This window comes from Protopterus annectens, chromosome 7.part0 (genome assembly GCF_019279795.1).
Source record: "Protopterus annectens isolate FY-2018-M chromosome 7.part0, PAN1.0, whole genome shotgun sequence".
In the NCBI taxonomy this organism is placed as follows: Eukaryota; Metazoa; Chordata; order Ceratodontiformes; family Protopteridae; genus Protopterus; species Protopterus annectens.
In genome coordinates this window covers 1,752,389,506-1,752,410,510 of record NC_056739.1, presented here as the reverse complement: position 1 = coordinate 1,752,410,510, position 21,005 = coordinate 1,752,389,506, and the positions used below count along the sequence as shown (strand labels likewise).

Below are 21,005 nucleotides of genomic sequence, written 5' to 3'. Positions count from 1 at the left end.
TATTCATGCTTTGACCTCCTCATTCAGAATTCTCTTCTCCTCAACCACCTCTCCTAGATACCTGAAGCTGTTATCCTGTTCCACTATTTTCCCTTCTATCTCAATTCTCAGTTTCGTCTGAACTCCACCAGTTGCTACCATTACAACTATCTTATCTATACTCAGTTTCATTGCATACATCTTTAGTTTTGCATTCCCTTTACCTATCCTTTGCTGAAGTCCTTGCTTAGAGTCTACCTGTAATGCCACATCATCTGCATACAGTAACTTTGTCAATCTGTCCCTTTCAACCTGTTTGCTAATGTAACCCATCACCAGTATGAACATCAATGGGCTCGGTGCACACCCACTCCCATTAGGAACCCCTCTGTGAGACCAAACACTATTTATACTTGAGTCCTTGACTTGGGTCCTTGTACACAGCCTGCACTAATTCTACCAATGTTTTTGGGACTTCGAACCACCGCAGGACTGCTCAAATCAGCTTTCTTGGGACCCTGTCATATGCTTTCTCCAAGTCTAGGAATTCTCAGCTGGACTCTTTTGTCACCTGTAGCTTCTTCTCAATTGTCTGTCTCACTGCAAACATCAGGTCAGTTGTGCTGTATCCTGACCTGAATCTGAACTGCTCATCTTTCATCTCACTTTCCGCAACTCTGCATAAACGTTTATCTGTCACTCTCTCCAATACTTTCATGTAATGCGACAGGAGTGTGTTACCCTGTACTACCCATAGTTGTGAATGTCCATTTTGTTCTTGAACACTGGTATTAGCATGCTTATTCTCAGTCATCTAGGATACAACTTTCTCTCCGTACTGCTATGAGTGCTCTCAAGAACCATTTCTCTCCTGTCTCACCCAGCATCTTTATTGTATCTACTGTGACCTCATCTGAGCCTGCTTTTTTCCCCTGACTTCATTTTCCTTAGTGCTTTTCTTACTTCTTCTATGGTGAGCTTCTCCTCTTCTCTCATCTTAGGCTATGTCTGGGGCAGTACAGCTTCTGTGGGGTTTTCTTCATTCAGAAGCTGCTGGAAGTACTCCTTTGATGTCCTGTGGACTGGCATGCAGATTGTTGCTGGCAATCCTTATAAAGGGTGTCTGACTATATTCTTTATTTTTCTGTCTTTGCCTTGCAACCTAGGGTAGCTAGTAGCTGTAGTACAGTCCAGATGCAGGTTTGCTGCATTTGGGTCTGTTTGTAGTGGCTGTTTGTTCTGGGCATGTTTTTCAGGCCATCTTGGATTGGAAGGGGCCTTTCTGCACTCTAGTAAGAGGATTGTGCTGACTGAAACCTGTCTGGTGAAGGGTGGTTAGTCTAGGGCTTGAAGTAAGCATCCTCATTGGCCCTTTTAAACCTTTTTAAATTTTTTTTCAAGTTTTTAGCTTCTGGCATTCACGCCCTACATTTGAGCAGGTTTCTGCTTGTTTGTACCGAGCTGAACTGAGGTGGCCTACCAGCCACAACTCTGAGGTAAGATATCAGACGACTAGAGGCTTCTGAGCTTCCAAAAAAACATAAGATGCCCCTCTCCACGTTTTTCTTATTCATACTGTTTACTGCTTATTGCACTTTCTTATTGCCTGCTGTCTACTTTAATACTGCATTTATATACCGAGTACTAAACTACATTGTTGTACTGTAATTGTTTGCCTTATTGTGCTTGTTAAATCATTTTTATTGCTGTTTTCATTGTATACAAAGCTCTTTTTGCTATTTTCATTGTTTGTTATGCATTTGCTGGAACTTTTCACTGCTGCAAAGCAATCTGTTCCTGTTGTTATGGTTTTCCTGCAAAGCAGTGTTAAAATATCTGATTTGTTAGCTGTTTAAAATATTCTTTAGAGTCTCCTTGCTGATTTTCTGCTGCTTTAAAAACTTTTTTTAGTGTCCACTATTTTTTCTGCTGTGTTAAACATCCCACCAAAATTAGGGTAGCTAGTAGCCATAACATTGTCTAGATATAGGTTTGCTGCACCTGGGTCTGTTTGTAGTGGCTGTTTGTTCTGAGCATGTTTTCCAGGCCTTTCTGCACTCTAGTGAGATGACTGTGCTGTTTGGAACCTGTTTGGTGAAGGATGGTTGGTCTAGAGCTTGGAGTAAGCATCCTCATTGGTCCTTCTGAACCTTTTTAATTTTTTTTTCAAGTTTTTAGCTTCTGGTATTTAAGCCCTGCATTTGTGCAGGTTTGTGCTTGTTTGCACTTCGCACAGCACTGCGCACTGCTGTGCAATTGTCCACCACAGCTGGATAGATAAATTCAACAGTTTTTCTCTTAGATACAGCTGTAGCACACTAATGTAGCCCTCATCCATAGTACTTTCCTGGTCAAAGAAATACTGCTAGTGAACTGAAACCTGTTAAACTACCAACAAAAAAACAAATCCCAAGCAGAAATATTACTCCACTGAACCCCTCCTTGATCGATCCTGAAAAGCCCCCCTTAGTGATAAAAGTCTTTAAACTAGCATTATGGACAGTTGGGCCACCCTTGTTTCTCCTGCTAACCTTGTTGTCTTGGGTCTCTTGAGGCAATTTAGCACTTGCCTGATGTACACCAACAGCCCTCTACTAATAACTTACTCTAGTACAGAGTGTGATGGATGTATCGTCACCAAGAATCTTGAATCCATGCTCTCTCGCATTCAAAATAGTAACACAGAAGAGGTTGTTAACCCACCCACCATTGCACATGCACATAGTACCACTACTCATATACACAGTATGCATCTAACACCAAAATCAACATATATGGAGGTTCTCCCAAAAAACATACCAAAACACCAGAGACCTCCAAAACACAAGACTGCTACAACTAACACAGTTGCCACAGTACCTATGACACACAGCAACACTAATGTCTCAGCTACCAAGCCTGTAAGGCATAACACTCAAAAACTAAATCTCCAGGAGAGGAAAAATACTGATTCTTAAAGGTTTAATAAAAACTTCCTTTGAAGAAAGCTTTATCTCCTCCTCTCTTCTCCCAAGCAAAGAAAAGGGCTCCGTTCACTCCGTCCGGCCGGATCCCACAAACAAAGACATAGGCAGGCTTGACTCCAGGACCGCTCCAAGTGAGAGCCGCAGGGCGAACGGCCTGCCTCGACACCAGTCTCACTCCTTGTTATGGTTTCGGCCGATGGCTGGGGCATCGAGGCGGGTCACCTTCCTCGCCTCCACTGGTGGTCTCGAGCCGACAAGGGCTCGCCCGCCACCTCTCCTCCGGCCAGAAGCCAAGTATTCCTCCGATGGAATCTAAATTGGTTGTCCTGGGGGCGGGCCGTCAGCGGGTCCAGGGTTCCGGAGGGGGCCCCTCCCCTTTTGGGGCCGCTGAGCCCATCTCTAACCCGCTCAGTATCCTCGGTCTTGAGGATGTCGGGGTGCTCCTGCTGATGAGTCAGTGCTCCTCAGACTTGGGGGGGCAGCCTCCTCCTCCCTCTCCTGGGTGTCTCATTGATCAGAGGGATCTGTCAAGGAGCTGTCAGAGATTCCTCTCGGGTAACCTACCTGCAGCCAGCCCAGTCGGTTAGCTCTCAGTTGGCTATCCTTATGTCAATTTCTAACTCGTCCATGAGGCTCATTTCCCTATGCGTCCGAAGGGGCGCGGTAAAGCAGCAGGCACAGTCTTACGGAGACAAGCCTTATCCCAAGGCTAAAGGAGGGGGAAAGGTGTGGTTCCGATCAACGAAGTTTTTCCCCTTGCTATCTGGGCTCAACTCAGGGGCTAGACCCTATCTGTTAAGACCCCAGTTTTCATCCTGCCCTCCGTGGGATCTAGATTTTTTAGTGCTTATTGTTTAGTTATGTACTCACCATAACTTCAGATGTATAAGCAGTGCGTGCATGTGCATGTGTGGACAAACTAGATCTGATGGGGACTAGCTCAGCCAATAAGAGACTTCTCTCTTGGCCTAGCAGCGTGCCGAGTCGGGCCGAGGGATCGGCTCACCCATCAGTCAGAAACATAACTAAATGTTCTATTCATTGGAGACTCAACAGTGCGAAATAACAGATGTCCCACTCATCAGGCTGGACAAGGAGAAAGTCACGATCAGTCAGCTGTCTGTCCAGTGCCAGGATTCTTCAGATCACGTATGCACACATGTCTCTCAGCAACAAGTACCATTATGACTCTGTCATAGTTCATGCTGGAGTGAACGACCTGAGATGTACCTCACTGGACTATATAAAGAGAGACAAGACTGAGCGCTCTGATTACGTGTCTGAGGCAGGTATGTCCTCAGCCTTAAACAGCATACTACCCTCACCTAAAATGATGCCACAGTATAAACAAAAAAATGATTGTTTTCAATAATTGGCTTAGTTTTTGGTGTCATTCAAAGGGATCCAGTTCCTGTCAGCCTGGGAAGCCATGGTCGACAAAACTCGCTACTTTGCTAGAGACGGTTTGCACTTGGCACCTCCAGGCTTTCAGCTGCTGGCAAAGGCTCTTGCCGTTCCCATAGTGCCTTTTTTTTAGGCAAGACCTCAAAAACAAACTTACCAACATGAAATTTACCAATCATAACAAAATAAGGGTCATTCTGCTAAACACTAGGAGCCTAAACCAAAAACTGCACACCCTAACACTTCTATCACTGGAAGATGTAAATGTCTGTGCAGTCACCAAAACCTAGTTCAAGGGCTCAGAGTATCCCAGCCTTGCAAGGCTACAAAGCCTTGCACACCTTCAGTCCACAAAATGAATGTGTGAGAACCAATGGGGGAATTGTTTCTATCTATATTAGAGATAAATTTACCTCCCCTCTAGTTAGACTGGACAACTTCAAGGAGTTACTCCAAGTTCAGATTGCAGCCAGTAACACACTCATTCAAGTCATAGTCAGTTATAGATCCACCTCCATGGGTCATAAAGTGCATGAAGTCTATTTGACTAAACTGGAGACAATCTAAATATTACCAAACACTTTGTTTATGGGGGATTTCAATTATCCCACCATCAATTAGGAAACCTACACTAGCGGAAATGTTCCTTGACTTTGTTAATTCAAATGCCCTGGAACAAAATGTTCATACCCAGACAAGAGGAAGAAACATACTAGATCAGCTCCTTACCAGCATGTCAAACAGATGCACTACTGCAACTGTCGGACCCTCATTAGTTAAATATGACCACAAATCAGTCACCTTCAATCTGACACTGACACTAGAACTCACAAAGGGCGAAATCAGATTTAAAAAGTTTACCAAGGCAAACTACAGCCTCCTAGGTGAAGTGTATTCCAAGCCCCACCCCCAGCTGGAAGTGGTAACTACTCCGAAGCTTACACTAAACCCTATACAATTACTTGCATAAGTGTATTGACTCAGCTGTGCCAAAAAGAATCAAAGTCAGAGCCTCAAGTACAAACAGTCTGCCATGGTCGACAGCCAGCATCAACAAACTTTACAATAAACACTCCTCAGCCTCAAGAGGCAAATAAAGACAACTTATCAAATCCTCTAAGGGCTTCTTTGAGAAAATCTTGGGAAGCACAGCCAAGGATAAGCATAAGCCTTTTACAGCTACATATGTAGCCTAAAAGGTAGGCTCCAAGCATATGCAGAACTACTGACCAACGATATCACACATACTGACCCCACACAGACAGCAAACCTGTTAGCAGACAGGTCTGGCAAAAATTTAACTCCCTTGCTCCCTCTAAACCTTCCACAACCCCCCCCCCCCACACTACATATCTGAAGAACAGGTAATCAAAATCTTGTCCAAGGCAAAAAACCCAGCCTCTACGGGACCAGACGGCATCCCAGGTTGTCTTCTAAGCAGGCTAAAACATGAACTAGCACCACAATTAAGTACCCTTTTCAATCACAGTCTAACCACAGGCTTTAGTCTTGTGGAATGGAGAATGTACAGTTGTGTACACTTACCATAAATGTAGATGTTAGAGTGTATTCACTGTTGAAGTCATCACACTTGGGTTATCTGACTGCAGGTAGCCCTCAGTTGGCCCGAATACCAGAGACGTAGTATTTCTGCATCGAATGCTGTCGCTCCAGAACTGTCATCAGGTGGTCATGGGTATAAAAACAGGCAGCCAACTCCATTACATCAGTTTTTCTTGCCCGAAATGTCAGGAGTCCCCCAAATAGGGAGCTAAGTTATGGTGGGGAAAAAAACACCAGTAAAAAGTAAATACCAATACCCCTGAAAAGGATGAGTAATAGCCATAGAGAGCAGAGAGAGAGAGAAACCAGGGGACTGGAGGGAGGGAAACCAGGACTGCAACAGTGAATACACTCAAACATCTACATTTATGGTAAGTGTACACAACTGTACTATGTTCTTCGTGTTTCACTGTTGCAATCATCACACTTGGGTAGATTCCCAAAGCTGAAGAAGGGTGGAGGCAGTCAAGAAGAGTTGGGGCTGGCTAGTATGCCTTGCAGGACTGCTGTTGCAAAACCTGCCCTGGATTTGGAAAAGGTGAAGGTGTGTACAGAACTCCAGGTAGCAGCTTCCAGGATGTCCCTGGTAGGGACTCCCCTGAGAAATGCTGTAGAGGTAGATGTTGCCCTAGTGGAATGCGTTCTGACCCACTGAGGGGTTGGTTTTCCATAGTGCTTGTAGCAGAAATGGATGCAGTGTGCTATCCATTTGGAAATTGTTTGTTTTGCCCTCTGCCCCTGTTGCAAAGCTGACTATTAACTGGTCAGATTTTCTGAAGGGCTTAGTCCTATCAAGTTAGAATCTGAGCTGTCTGTGCACAACCAAGGAGTGCAGGATCCTTTCCCCTTTATTTTGAGGATTAGGGAAGAAGGTTGGCAAATGGATGGATTGGTTGAGAGCCACACTGGACACCACTTTAGGCATAAAGGAAGGGTTGGTCCTGAGGGAAACCCTGTCAGCATGGAAAATAATGAAGGGTTCCACAGCCATAAGTGCTTGTAGCTCAGACACTCTTCTAGCTGAAGTGATGTCCAGAAGCAAAGCTGTTTTCCAAGAGAGGAATTTTAACTCTGATGATGCTGCAGGTTTAAAGGGAGGAAGTGTGAGCTTTTCCAGTACAAAGTTAAGGTCCCATGCAGGGGTGGATGCTCTCCTTGGCGGCCTTAAGTTGTTTGCCCCTCTCAGGACCTATTTGATAAGAGGGTGTGAGAAGAGAGGTGGTTCAGTGTTGTAATGAGCCGAAATGGCTGAGGCATGTATCTTAATGGAGGAGAAGGACAGGCCTTTGTGGAGTAGATCTGCTAAGTAATCCAGGATTAGAGGCAGGGAGGCCAGAATTGTGTCCTCTCCTTTATACTGAATCCAGGAGCAGTACCTTTTCCACTTATCAGCATAGGCTTTTCTTGTACTGGGTCTTCTGGCTTTAAGAATGATGTTCAGCACCTGCTTGCTTAGGGTTGCTGGGGGAGAATTCAAGGAATAAGCGAGGCTGCAAGATTTATGGTTTGCAGTTGCAGATGCAAAATCTATTCCTCTTGCTGAGAGAGCAGTTTGGGTTCTGGTGTAGGTGCCAGGGTGGCACTGGTGATACTGCACAGGAGTTGGTACCAGTGCTAGTGTGGCCAGTCCAGGGCAATCAGGATTGTCCTTGGTCTCTCCTGTCTTATCTTGAGTAATACTCTTGAGAGAAGGGGCAGGAGGGAAAGGCATAGATTGAGAGATTTACCCACTGAAAAGATAGGGCATCCACTTTCCAGGCCCTACTGTGAGGATTCCTGGTGCAGAATTTGCTGAGCTGGTGGTTGCAGGGGGAGGCAAAGAGATCCACCTTTGGGGTCTCCCATTTCTGAATCAGAAGGTTGAAGGTGCTAGGCTCTAATTGCCACTCATGTGGATCTAGGAGATTTCTGCTTAAGTCATCTGCCAGTGAGCTTTGTTTGCCTGGCAGGAATTGAGCTTGCAGGTGGACTTGCATGTCCACGGCCGTGTTCTACAGGGCCATGGCTAGTCTGCACAGTGGGTAAGAGTGGGTTCCCCCCTGCTTATTGATGTACCACATAACTGTGTTGTTGTCTGTTTTTATTAGCAGGTGTCCTAGAGAGAGAGTAGGGATCTGAGAGCTGTCAGTGTGCACTGCACAACTAGCATCTCTTTTTGGTTATTGTGCAGATGAATTTGACTTGGGCTCCAGTGGCCCTGAATGCATTTGCCTTCCATGTGTGCTCCCCAGGCATAGTCTGATGCATCTGTGGTTAGGGTCTGGGTGGCGTGGGGTTGAGTAAAGGGCAGTCCCCTGTTGTGGTTGCATGCTGCTGCCCACCAAAGAAACTCTGTCCTTAGACAGAGTATGATAGCAATGACGGTTTCCAGGTCCTTAGAATGTTGGCATCAAAGACTTTTTAAGTACCACTAAAGTTTCCTCATATGCAGTCTGCCATATGGAATTAGTAGGATGCATGAGGCCATGAACCCTAGGGCCTGCAGGACTTTCCTTGTGGATAGCTGGGCTCTGGTGGCCATTTGAGTAAAATAGTCTGTCAGATAGGCTTGTTTTTCTGAAGTGAGGAATGCCATCTGGGATGCTGTGTCCAAGCTTGTTCCCAGGAATACAATCTTTTGACTGGGGACTAGTTTTGATTTCTTTTCATTGATGGTGTACCCCAGGGATGTGAGAAGGTTTTTTACAAATGTCAGGTGCTGCAACAACATTTCCTGACTATCTGTCTGAATCAGGCAGTCATCCAAGTACGCATAAATTTGGATATTTCTCTGCCTGCAGTAAGCAATGGCTGGAGCCAGGCATTTTGTGAATACTCTGGGAGCAGTGGATAAGCCAAAGAGAAGCGCAGAGAACTGATAATGCATAGAAATGGCCCTGAAACGTAGATATTTCTTGCATGACTCCCCTATAGGGATGTGTAGATAGGCTTATTTTAAGTCAAGGCAGACTAATCAGGCATCTTTGGCTAGCATAGGCAGAAGCTGCTGCAGGGTGAGCATTTTGAATTCTGGTACCACCAGGAAGGTGTTGAGAATTGAAAGATTTAGGATTGGATGCCAAGAGCCCTCTTTTCTGGGTACCAGGAAAAATCTGGAATAGAATCCTTGACCTATCTGTTCCACAAGAACAGGTTGAATTGCCCTGATAGAGAGCAGGTATAGAACTTGGTTTTGTGCCTCTGCCCACTGGTTTGGAGGAAGGTCTGGGAACCCTTTTGGGGTTGGCAGAGTGTGGAAGCAAAATTTGTACCCCTGGGATACAATCTTGAGGACCCATCGGTCTTTGGTGATGGACATCCAGTTTTTTGTATGAAGGGCAAGCTTTCCTCCTAGGGGCACAAGCAGTTGGGCAGAGGTGGGGAGTGGAGTAGACAAGTCATTGTGAATTATTTCTGTAAGGGGGTGGCTTAGCACTCCCTGCTTTGGAGGTGGAGACACTCCATTGCTTTGATCTCTGTATACCCTGAGACTGTAGTCTGGGGGGGGCCTGTTTCCCCTGGGTCCAGTTTGAGATGGCCTTGAGGGGGCTGGAAAGGACCAATGTTTCGAGGGGCAATGCCTACTGAATCTAGGAGGCTGTACTTGTAAGAATTCTTTGACTGTCTGCATAGATTTAGCTTTTTCTTCCATCTTTTTAAGAACCTCTTCTGCTTTGGTGCCAAACAGATTGTCCTTGTTCAAAGGAGCGTCTAATAACTTTGATTTGACATGGTCTGGCAAGGTCTGCTCCTTAAGCCAAGCATGCCTTCTCAGTACAGAACCGGTGACTGCTGCTTTGCAAGATGCTTCTAGGGCGTCAAAGCCACACTGCAATGTATGCTTGCTGACTTGGCTTCCAGAATGCATAAGCTGTTGCAATTCTTTATTTTCTGCACAGTCTGTTAAGGTTGTTATTTTTTGCTTAATAAGTTCCATAATATGTTGTTGATACTTCAGCATGTGAAAATGACAATTCAAGGCCCTAATGGCGAGAGTTGCAGAGGTATATACTTTCTTACCCTATCTGTCCAAAGATCTGGAATCCCTTTCCAAAGGGGTGGGATTCTTAGCTGTAGTTGCTTTGCTACCTTTAGGCCCCCTGGGAAATGATCTCTGGGTCAGCAGTAGGATTTTTGAAAATGAATTTGAGAGAGTCAGGTACTCTGTAGTACCTGTTTGGTTTCCTAGGAGCAGGGGGTAAAGTATCAAGAGTAAGACTGGATTCCATAAAGACATCATCCACAACTTCCAGGACTGGGGGTATTGCTAAAGGCCTATATTGTGGCAAATCTAGAAATTCTCGGAGTCTCTTTTTGGACTGAGGATAGTCTTGGCATTCCCAATGGAAATGCTCTCTTAAAGTATGTAAGGTTTCACCACAAGAAAAGTCCTCTGGAGGAGAGGCAGAGGGAATGGATTCCTCTGCATCTGAGTCCTCATAAGCAGATAAGGGCATGTCTTCATAATCAGATACCTCAGAGTCGTCGGACTCTTGGTCTGTTGAAGCTGCTGGAGACTGGTCTCTTTCTCTTAGCAGGAGAAGGCTGACTTCCCCTAATCAGCATAAAAAGGTCTTCTGCCATTTTAAGCATTTGATGTTGTGGCAAGGGATCAAGTGCATGCGCTTTGATCATCTGTTTTCTAGGCTTAGCGTGTACTCTTCACCTTAGAAACTCGGTAATTTGAGAGAGAACTGAAGATGCAAAAGAAGTCGTTGGTTTGTGTCGAACATTGGTACTGCGAAGAACTTCCTCAGAAGCCAGTGCCTGCTCACCGTCTCCGGACCCATCCAAGGTAGAGACATCTGCAGGTTCCATAGTCAAAGAAGAGTCTCATGGCATACTGGACTCCGAATGGGTCTTGGTAGAGGCCTGCGAATCCAGTGAATCGGGCATCAGGGGCTGGGAAAGTGCCTCACTGAGTACAGGCGAACTGGCGACTAGCTTAATGGAAGCGTCGTCGGCAGCTTTGGACCTATGCGGTCTGTCTCTGTCTTTATCCTTACATTTTTTTCGGAATATCAGTAGTCGGATGGCTTACTGAAGCCATTTCAGAATACGGAGATCGAGAGCGAAAGAATTTAGCAACAATGAGAGCCCAACGACGAATGGTTCAGACGTTGAACAAGGCACAAACCGACAGCGAGGTACGTCCTGGTCTGGGCCTAAACAGGTGATGCGGTAAGAATGAAAATCTCTGTGTGGTACTTGCTTTCCACAGGCAAGACAATTGTTAACTTTTTCTGACATAAGTTAGAGCAAGAAAAAAAGGATCCCCAATGGGGTACTTAGCTTTAGAAGACTTCAGGATGATTCAGTTCATAAACAAAAACTCAGGTAGCAGCCGACCGGCACTCGTGCGAACTGCTGCTGCTTCGGGCTCCTTGGCAAGAAAGATTGATGTAATGGCGTGGACTGCCTGTTTTTATATCCCTGATGACCTGACGTCAGTCCTGGAGCGACAGCATCCGATGCAGAAATACTAAGTCTCTGGTATTTGGGCCGACTGAGGGCTACCTGCAGGCAGATAACCCAAATGGGATGATTGCAACAGTGAAACACGAAGAACATCAGCAACAGTATTCCCCTCCACAATGGTGGCATAGCAACAGACCCGGGGAATTAAAGACCCATAAGTCTGTCCAGCCATGGTGGTGCAGCGGTTAGGGTTGCCGCCTCACAGCAAGAGGTTCTCTGGTTCGATCCTCGGCTGGGGTGCCTTCTGTGTGGAGTCTGCATGTCCTCCCTGTGGTTGCGTGGGTTTTCTCCGGGTGCTCCGGTTTCCTCCCACATCCCAAAGACATGCTGTAGGTGGATTGGACACTCTAAATTGGCCCTAGGTGTGAGTGTGTGCGTGTGTGTGCCTTCTGTGGAAGGTTGGGCGCCGGGCTGGCAACTCGACACCGTAAAACTCCACTGCCAATCATGAGCGGACAGGTGATCCACTGTGGCGACCCCTAACCGGGAAAAGCCAAAAAAGAAGAAGCCTGTCCAGCCTCATCTGTAAGGACATGGAACCTGTCATATGGACCTCATAAATAAAGACATAGGCAACCTCCAAACCCTGGATCCTACTCAATTCAGCTTCATCAAGGGCAGATCCTGCCTGCTACATCTGGTGGATTTTTTTTAAAATGTGACCTGGGCTACTGACGAAGACAAATCTGTGCACACAGCATACCTCGACTTGGCAAAGACCTTTGACACAATTCCTCACTCAGACATTACCAATAAACTTGGCAAAATGAACGTAAATCCTATCATTGTAAGATGGGTTGCCAGCTGGCTCACAAGCCAGAAACACACTATCAGAGTGGGTGACTCCACATCAACCAGCAGACCTGTTACCAGCGGGGTGCCACAGGGGTCAGTGCTGGGTCACCTACTGTTTGGTATATACTTTTCAGAAGTTCAGGTAAAACTAAAGGGGTTGTGGCTGACCAAGTTTGCAGACGACTGCAAAGTGGGTATAATTATTGCATCCCCAAATGATGTTAGTATACTCCAGGAGGGTCTTACACAGAGCAACGACTGGTGTATTAGTCACGGTCTCAAACTGAATACAAAGAAATGCATTATCATTCCCTTTAGCACAAACAATGTCCCTTCACACTATCAAATCAACAACAATACCCTAAGTACCCAGGAAGCAGTAAGGGACCTGTGACTTTAACTTCCACCACCATACGTCTACTGTAGTAAGGAAGGCTATGTGGCGCTCGATTAGTAAAGGCATTGAAAAGTGCAAAAGAAGTTATAATCCCTCTATACTCGACACTAATCCAGCCCATAATTGAGTATAATGCCCCAATCGGTATGTACCGTACAAAGCACCTGCAGCAACTGGAGAGACCTCAGAGGTTTCTAACAAAGAAGATCAAGTGACTACAGCATGTGCCTTACACAGACCAACTACAGTCCCTGTCACTATACTCTATATCAATAGACTTCTTATGGGAGACTTATGCCTGGCATACAGAGCAATCTCAGACCCAAACCTAATGAACTTACTGCTTATCCATAAATCAAACGGGACTAGGGCTACCCATTCCAGGGACTTAAATATGGCCTGCGACTTAAATAGGACATGCTGGAGGAACAGACTTATATCTCCCAGTGACTGCCATGTCTTTGGAATAGGCTATCTATTCATGTGAAACAGAGCACCTCTGTGACACTGTTCAAGACAAACCTGGACGAGTGGATGGGGCACCGTAAATTCCTACCGGGGATACCATCCACAGCCCTCCTGAGTGTGTAGTATACTTTCTATAGCTACCTGCTAATATTATTTACAAACAAACAGGGTTCTTCATAGCAAAGTATTTATAAAGATGGCCCTCTGCTTGTACCATATATACTGCAAGAGAAGTTTTGCAGCATGTTCTAGCCAACCACTACATGTTATTTACAGTCATGAGCATGGAAGAAATTTTGATTTCCACATACACTGTACAAGTATTCTGCTTGAAGCATACTTAAACGTAAAATATAAATGTACTGGCAGAAGGTTCAGCAGTATGGTTGCTGGTGATACATATTTTAATATAGAAATTTACAAGTATTTAAACATTTTCCCAGGAAGTTAGAGAGAGACTTGTTATATAACTACATACAGCGGAGTAATAATGTGTAGAATTCACAGACAAATTTCATTTGCAAGGCAACAATGTTCACTCCTCTAGTACTAGATTCAACAGGGAGCTTAGTGCTACAGGTTGAGAACATGTTTGTAAAGTAATATTGCTCAGCATATCATCAGAATAACTAAAAGCACTATCCCCTTTTTCTGTGTCTTACAGGCTCCTCAGAGGAAATCCACAATCTGCCTTCAGAGCAATCAGGGACCTAGTAGTCCAGGATCTATTGTACCTCCACAAATCAAAACTCCCACAAACACTAAAAGACAGTATCTAAACTCACTTCAGTAGATCATTAAAATAAATTCTAATAAAATAAATTCTAATACAGAAGATTCCCAACAGATAAAGCGGCGTACTACACTATCTTCCTTCAAACAGGACCTGAATAATTGGATGTGTATTCGTAAATTCACTCAGCAATTGAAATCAATATGGGGCCAAACACTCCTACCGGGTTTCCTAATAAAAGATGCCACAATATCTAGATTTTCCCATTGCATACTGGTGGCTAAACAGAGCATTATAACTTGTGATAGAACCACCCAGTAGAACGTTTGTGAAGTCTGAAAAATCTCTTGCAGTGTCTTCTGTAGGGAGGAAACTGGATCAGTGGGTCATCTACCCTCTGCCTAACCGTTTCTAAGATCTCCCTGAAATTGAGATCATCTGGGGTGCTATGGAGTGGAAACTGTGTTTCACCCATCCTCAGCGTTAGCCATAGGTGACTTCAGTTCATTACGCCTCTTTTTCATGTACGCTTTCTGCATATCCTTGGTGGTTTTGGATCTGAAATAGATGAACTATGGTCTTGGAATGATGTTATGAAGACATACTGTCTAAAGGAACTGACAAGATGTCCTGTTGCTGGGGAAGGGAAGTGGGGCAGCAATGGGTCCAGCCAGAGGATTACCTACCTTTCAGTTGCGAACCATTGTCTGAACAGGGAAAATGCAAAATTTTCTGCAATGTGGTTGCCATTGTGACAGCACTGATATTATGCTCAACTTCACAGCATCAGGAATGACAATTTAAAAGCCAGCCCTACCTGGGATGGCATCAGTGCCATCAGGTTTGTTGTCATGCTCTGCTTCAGTAAACTGATCCTAAACATTGGGCCCAGTATACTCATCAGCACTGACAGCATTGACTTCAAAGGTATCAACACTAACTGCTGTGTTGGCGCTGAGTTAATGACATCAGAGGCTACAGGACCACAGCTGATGTTGATGGGTCTTTAGTTATCAATATCAGCATTGTGTGAGTTTGATGCTTGCATCCTTGCTACTGGCACTAATACCACGAACACCCATAATGAAAATCTGGAAGACCAAATCAAATAGAAGAAAGGAGACACAAAAAGGCCTCTGTCCACTGTAGACACAGACGAGGATGAGAGAACAGACATTTTTACCTTGAGCTCATATAAAATCTTCTATAAATGTGTCACGGTCTATCTCTGGTGGATGGGACCATGTGGAAGATGATTGGAGTTCATAATCTGACAGACATCTATGCAATTTTTCAATTTCAAAGTCAAAACCCTTAAAGGAAAAAGAATTACACCTTCGGGCATGTGCTTTTCATTATGCTGACCTGGAGATAAAGGGTTTCTCAGTCCCATGCTGTAATTTTCTCTTATGAACCTTAGAAGAATCAAAACTGATTTATTCAAAGTAGATTCTGAGGCTCAAACTGATGGCCATATATTCAAAGAAGTTCTTGGCCAAAAGGAGGAGTCAACCTAGGCTGAGCAATGTCTCAAGTTAAAAAACATAAATAACTTGTTTCTTCAGTCCCAAAGAAGACTGGGAGTAAAAGCAGGACACATGACACATTTAATGACATTATGTTGCTCACCTAACATTCTTCATGCTTGTCTTATGGTGGAATTTTCTTTTCACACTTGTATTTTGAATAATTTAGTAACAACTACAAAGCAGCACTAGAAGTAGCTGCAATGTTCAACTGCACTGGAAAAAGTGATCATTGTTTTGTGTATGACCCTATCAAACGCTGAAGTTACATCTATGTAATTACATCACAGTACAATTTTTCATGTATATGTACAACATCATGCTACAGCTGTTTGTAGATCTATTGTCAACATGTGCATGCTGATATATGGTTTCATGTCTCAACCTTTCCACTTCTGATAATTTAGACAAAATAACATTTTCCACTATTTTTCCACAACATGAAAATAAACTTATGGGTCTGTATTGCTCTGGGTTTGTCCTATACCCTTTTCCTGAAAGCTAGTTTTAACAAGTGCCATTTCTTCAATTTTGAGGAATCTTGCCATACTTAAATGGCGCCGCCCTAGTGAATAACAGAGATAATGGTACTAATTTCATGCCAAAGTGTTTTCAGTTCATTACTAATTCCATGTCTGTGTGATTTACTTGGGTCCAATTTGTGTAGTTCTTTTTCAATATACTCTAATTTCAGTATATGTAGTTAACTGGATGTTACTAGGCCAATTTATCACCCCCTTTGTGGGGCCAAATTGCTTTACATAAAATTGTGTAATCTGTTGTGTTCAGAGTATGAATTTTAGAATTTACACACAATTTATCAATTGTATGTTTTTATTCCTACCACATCTTATAGATCTATAAAATGGTTTGCTATTACACTTGATGCCTTTGTTTTAAGTTTTCTTCAATTTTTTCTTGATCTCGTCTCACACTATGTTTTAATTTGTCTGTCCAGCTCGTTTTTTGTTTCTTACATTTTTTGTCTCTCACCTTAATCAAGTACCTTGATCTTCTATAGATATATCCTCCTGATCTTGTGTGCCTAGATCCTGATGCTATGTTTTTTTAATTTGTTTACATTCAATTTTTCTTATAAAACTTGCTACATTCCTTCTGAAGTTTTTCCACTGAATGCCTCACCCCAATTAATTTTATATAGTGACTGCTTTGCTTCCATATAGTCTGTTATTAATTTCCTATGCACTGGTTTAGATTTCAGTTTGGCTGAATTATCTAGCAGCAATTTAACCTTTTAAAACTATTTGAACACTGCACATCAACGGTTTTAAATCTTAACATGAAGTAACAGTTGTTTCCTTAGGAACACAATGTCTAGTATGTTCCATTCCCTGACAGGCTTTTTAACAATTTGAAACAATGGTTGTTCCTGAACATATGTTGTAAATAATTTCCTTACTAAAGTTACTGAATTCTAACCTGTTTTTGATAAATTTAAGTCCCGTCACTATTATTTTTTTCTCCTGTGTATGAATGTCTATATGTCATCAGCACTTGACTTTGGTGGTTTGTACACTCCACAATTGTTATATGTTCCAGGTTGTCTTTACTGTCACAGTTACACAATCTACAGTATTAGCGTTATCATTAAATATGTAATAATCATGTCTCATAACAATCTTTTTTCCCTATCATAACACTTCCACCTGATTTTTACATCATGACTGGTTTCCAGTCATTGTTCTTTAACTACGTTTCACAAACAATATCATCATCAATCCTGTAGGAATGTAACACATTTTCCAATAAAAAGACTTTATTACTAATGTTCCTAGCATTAACAACCATCAGAGATGCATCAACTGTTGCTGTCTATAAACTCTTAAATTTTTGACGTGGCAAAAATCCTATCCTGTCTGAGTCAAATATTATATTGCATTACATCCAGAGCAAAATTATCTTCTCTGGCATGCCATCCTGCCAAACCACAAGTTTGCCCAAAATTAGGCTTAGACACTCTATACATTTTCATTTTTTTTAAATGGGAAATTTTTCATGTAAGTATTTACCCTCAAAATCTTTTTGTTTATACTGACCTGACTCTCCTTTCTATATATAATTTGTGAAAAAATAAGTCTAACAGGTACAAGGTATTCTATCTAACAGGTCTGTAAAAATTCCCTACTAACAGTCATAGTCCTTGCAACATGAATACAAACAGATTCATATTTCCTTACATTAAGGCATTCTAAGGACTTTCTCACATCCTGTATTTTTGTTTCTGGCAAACATAAGACTAATAAATGTTAATTATCTTCCCTGCAAATATAAGCACCAGTTGAATATCTAATTTCAAGTATATAATTTCTGTCCAGATCAAAGGAATGTCTAGTTTCTAATTCAGTAACATCTGCTCTATCAATTGTAATAAAGGAATGATCTTTATCACTGTTAAGTCTTATTAAGCACACTGTTTTCATTACTTATTACATCGGCAAGCATACAATTCACATGCCGCTCTCTTTGTAATTCAATATTGAGTTATGTTGTCAGCTTCAGTCTTTCTCCTTTTTTTCTTTCAGTAATGTAAGAAAAAAAAATCAGTTTTGATTTCTTTCTTTTCCCCTATCCTTGACTCTTTTTTTCCTACTTTGTTGGAGAAATAATGCCCCTTTCTGTAGACTGAATGTTTTCTAACTGAACAATGTTATCATTCACCATAATATTTGTGTTACACAGACCAGTGTCCTTTTTAGAATATATTCTCTATGCATTATTTTTTGTGAACTTCTTCCTTTCTTTATTTTCTTCAAAATGCTCTGCATCCATAGATTGCTGAATACTTGTATTCTGAATTCCAAAGTTGTCATTGGCAGTATCATGTTTAATAGGGGTTGAATGCTGACAATATACAGTTCCTTTCCTAAATTTGTTCTATTTGTACTTTACCTAATATTATGTATCTCATTAGCTCAATTATTAATATATGTAACAGTTTTCCAAGTTTTGCCAATTGCACAGGTGAAATCATCAAGTCCAGATTTACTACTAATAAGAGTAAGAAAACCATCTACCTTTTGGCATGAGGAACAAAGGTTACCAGTATTGTCAGGGAGTTACCTTTAAATATACATAGCATTTAGTATACTCTACAAGATATTTGTTATTTAGCAAATCATTAATGGCATAATAATTTATGGAATCAATTTTCAGCTAAAAATGAATAAAGAATTCGAAAAGAAAAGTAAAGAATAAACAAAATCAGTTACCAAAGAATTAAAAAAAAAATTTAAGCCAACGTCTATGAGAAAACCACACAAAATATAACTAAATAATATCTAAATAATAACTAAATAATAAATTAAGCATACTAAAGTCGTTACTCTTACCCCAAAATACTTTTTTGATAGAACTGTTTTTAGAAGGTTTGTAGATGACTTGTTTTTTTTATCATGAAAGGAAATATTAATGAATGTGAACAGCTCTTAAATTAATTAAATAGAAGTACTGATTTTTTTTTAAATTAACCCTACATTGGCTAAAGTGAAAAGTGCATTTTTTGGATATCACATTAGAATGGGATGTTAATAACAGGTCTTTTGATAGTAATATTTTTCACAAAAATACAATATCAAACTGCTATTTGCACTTTAAAAGTAACCATCCTGGGTTTACAAAGAATAATATAATAAGAAGTCAGTATATTAGGGCCTCAAGATCAATTACTACAGAAATGTTTTTTTTTCTAAAGAAACTGATGTTATTACTTCTCTCTTTTTAGAAAAGGGCTATAAGGAACAACAATTATTAGCTAGTGCAAATGAAGTTTTAGTGAAGAGGCATATACATATCCCTCCCAATTTTATGTAAGCTTTTGGAAAAAGTAGGGATGGATAAGAGTTATATTAACAATACTTTAGTATGCATCCTAGATACGTCTGTAGATAATGTTGAGATTTGCCAAATCATTTGTGAGAATTGGTGCATCTTAATAGGGAACACTGATATTTACAGACCAGTAGGGGATAAGCCATATTTTGTACATATGAAAAGTAAGTGTTTAAAAACTTTGTTACAAAATGAAAATCCTTCAGTGAGGCCTGTTCCTACTGCTAAAGACAAAGGTACTTATAAATGTGGGTTATGTAATACCTGTAGATTCATTAGTTAAACTCCATTTATTATTTTACCTCATATGGAAAAGACTATCACTGCTACAGAGAGCTTTACAGGCACCATGAAAGAATGTGTTTATATCAGGGTTTGTTCAGGGTGTGAGGCATTCTATGTTGGAATGACCTCTAGAACATTAAGTCAGAGAAATAAAAAACACCTTTATTCAATTAAATGTAAAGATACTAACAACGTACTTTATAAGCATAGCATAGTTTGTGAAAATTATAAAATGTTCCTGTTTGTTGTGTTAGAACAGGTACTTGAAGATAATAAGAAACATACAGGTAAAAGGGAGACAGTATGGCAAATCATGTTAAGGGGTGATGAATATCCTGGCCTCAATGAAACCATAAATATTAAGTGTTTCCTAAAAGACAGAAAGCTGACTGTTAAGTAAATTTAAATGCATTTCTTGTGTATAACATTTTCATACGCTCCTTCTTTTTAACTTATGTATGAGTTTTTATATTTCTTTAAAAGCTATAATGTTTTAATTAACTGATCAATTGAAGATGCAATGTGATTGGAGGGTTTATATTTATATAGTGAGATATTTATTAGTCTTGTATTTTCTGATGAAGTCTGTGTGGATGAAAAGCCAATGTATTAAAGTTGAGTATACTTAAACATCGTGCACTGTTATTTCTCTGTTGCTCCAGTGTGGTTTTGGTTTGAAGCATTTTTAAAGTTTGCTAAATAATGGTTCTGCGGTGGTGGTGCTGCGGTAGCGTTGTCACCTCACAGTAAGACGTTGCACCGTTCGGCGTCTTCTGTGTGGTGACATGCGTGAATGGGCGTTCCTTCGTTGAAGGTTGTGCATCAGGCCCGACAAGTCGGCATGTAAAAATCTACTGCCAATTATTAGCGGACCAGAGTTCTGCTGTGGCGACCCCTAACCGGGAAAAGCCGAAAGACACAACAACAACAACAACTAAATAATGGTTTTCCTTTTTTTGTTGGAGTTGATTTAAAAAGAAATTAAAAAATAAAAATCAAAGGTATTTCATATAACTGATTAAAAATTATTCATTCTTATAAGTAACAGACAATATCTGCCTGAATATGTGAAACAACTTTTCTAGCACAAACTAATAAATACACAAAGAATGAGTTAGGAAATGGGGAAAACTCACAGCCTTCATCTTACCCATTCATCTTCATCTGCTCCCTCGCCTTGGCCACTCTTTTTGATATCCACTTCAGTTTGGATCTTGTTGGCCATTATCTTATCTGTCCAGGATGCACCAGCCTTTTCATCACCAGCAAAGTTACACTTGGTCACTGTTCCAGCATCCAGCTTTGAAAGTGAAACTGAAACATTTTAAAAATGTTGATTAAGCCAGTACTAAAAATATCATCTACAAAATCATGACAAAACATGTCTGGAATGCCAAACAGCTGTTCATGTGAAAAACAGTAAACACATGCAAAAGGAGTTTAGAACGCAGAACTATTAACTATAAAACATATTGCAATGGCAGACATTATGATTAAAATCTCTCTCCATTTTTGTCATTATGCTTAAAAGTCTCACTCCAAGTAACCACCTGAAATTTCAGGACCCACTAGAGCACATCTTG

General features: G+C 41.5%; 1 protein-coding gene across 1 annotated transcript in view; it reads right to left on the bottom strand.

Moving 5' to 3' along the window:
• Positions 1-21,005, bottom strand: part of LOC122807224 (AP-3 complex subunit sigma-2) — a 1,165,940-nt gene that overhangs the window by 861,197 nt on the left and 283,738 nt on the right. The window contains exon 5 of the mRNA XM_044078299.1: positions 20,573-20,736. Within this exon, the coding sequence (XP_043934234.1) occupies positions 20,573-20,736 (164 nt within the window). The remainder of the gene's footprint in view (positions 1-20,572; positions 20,737-21,005) is intronic.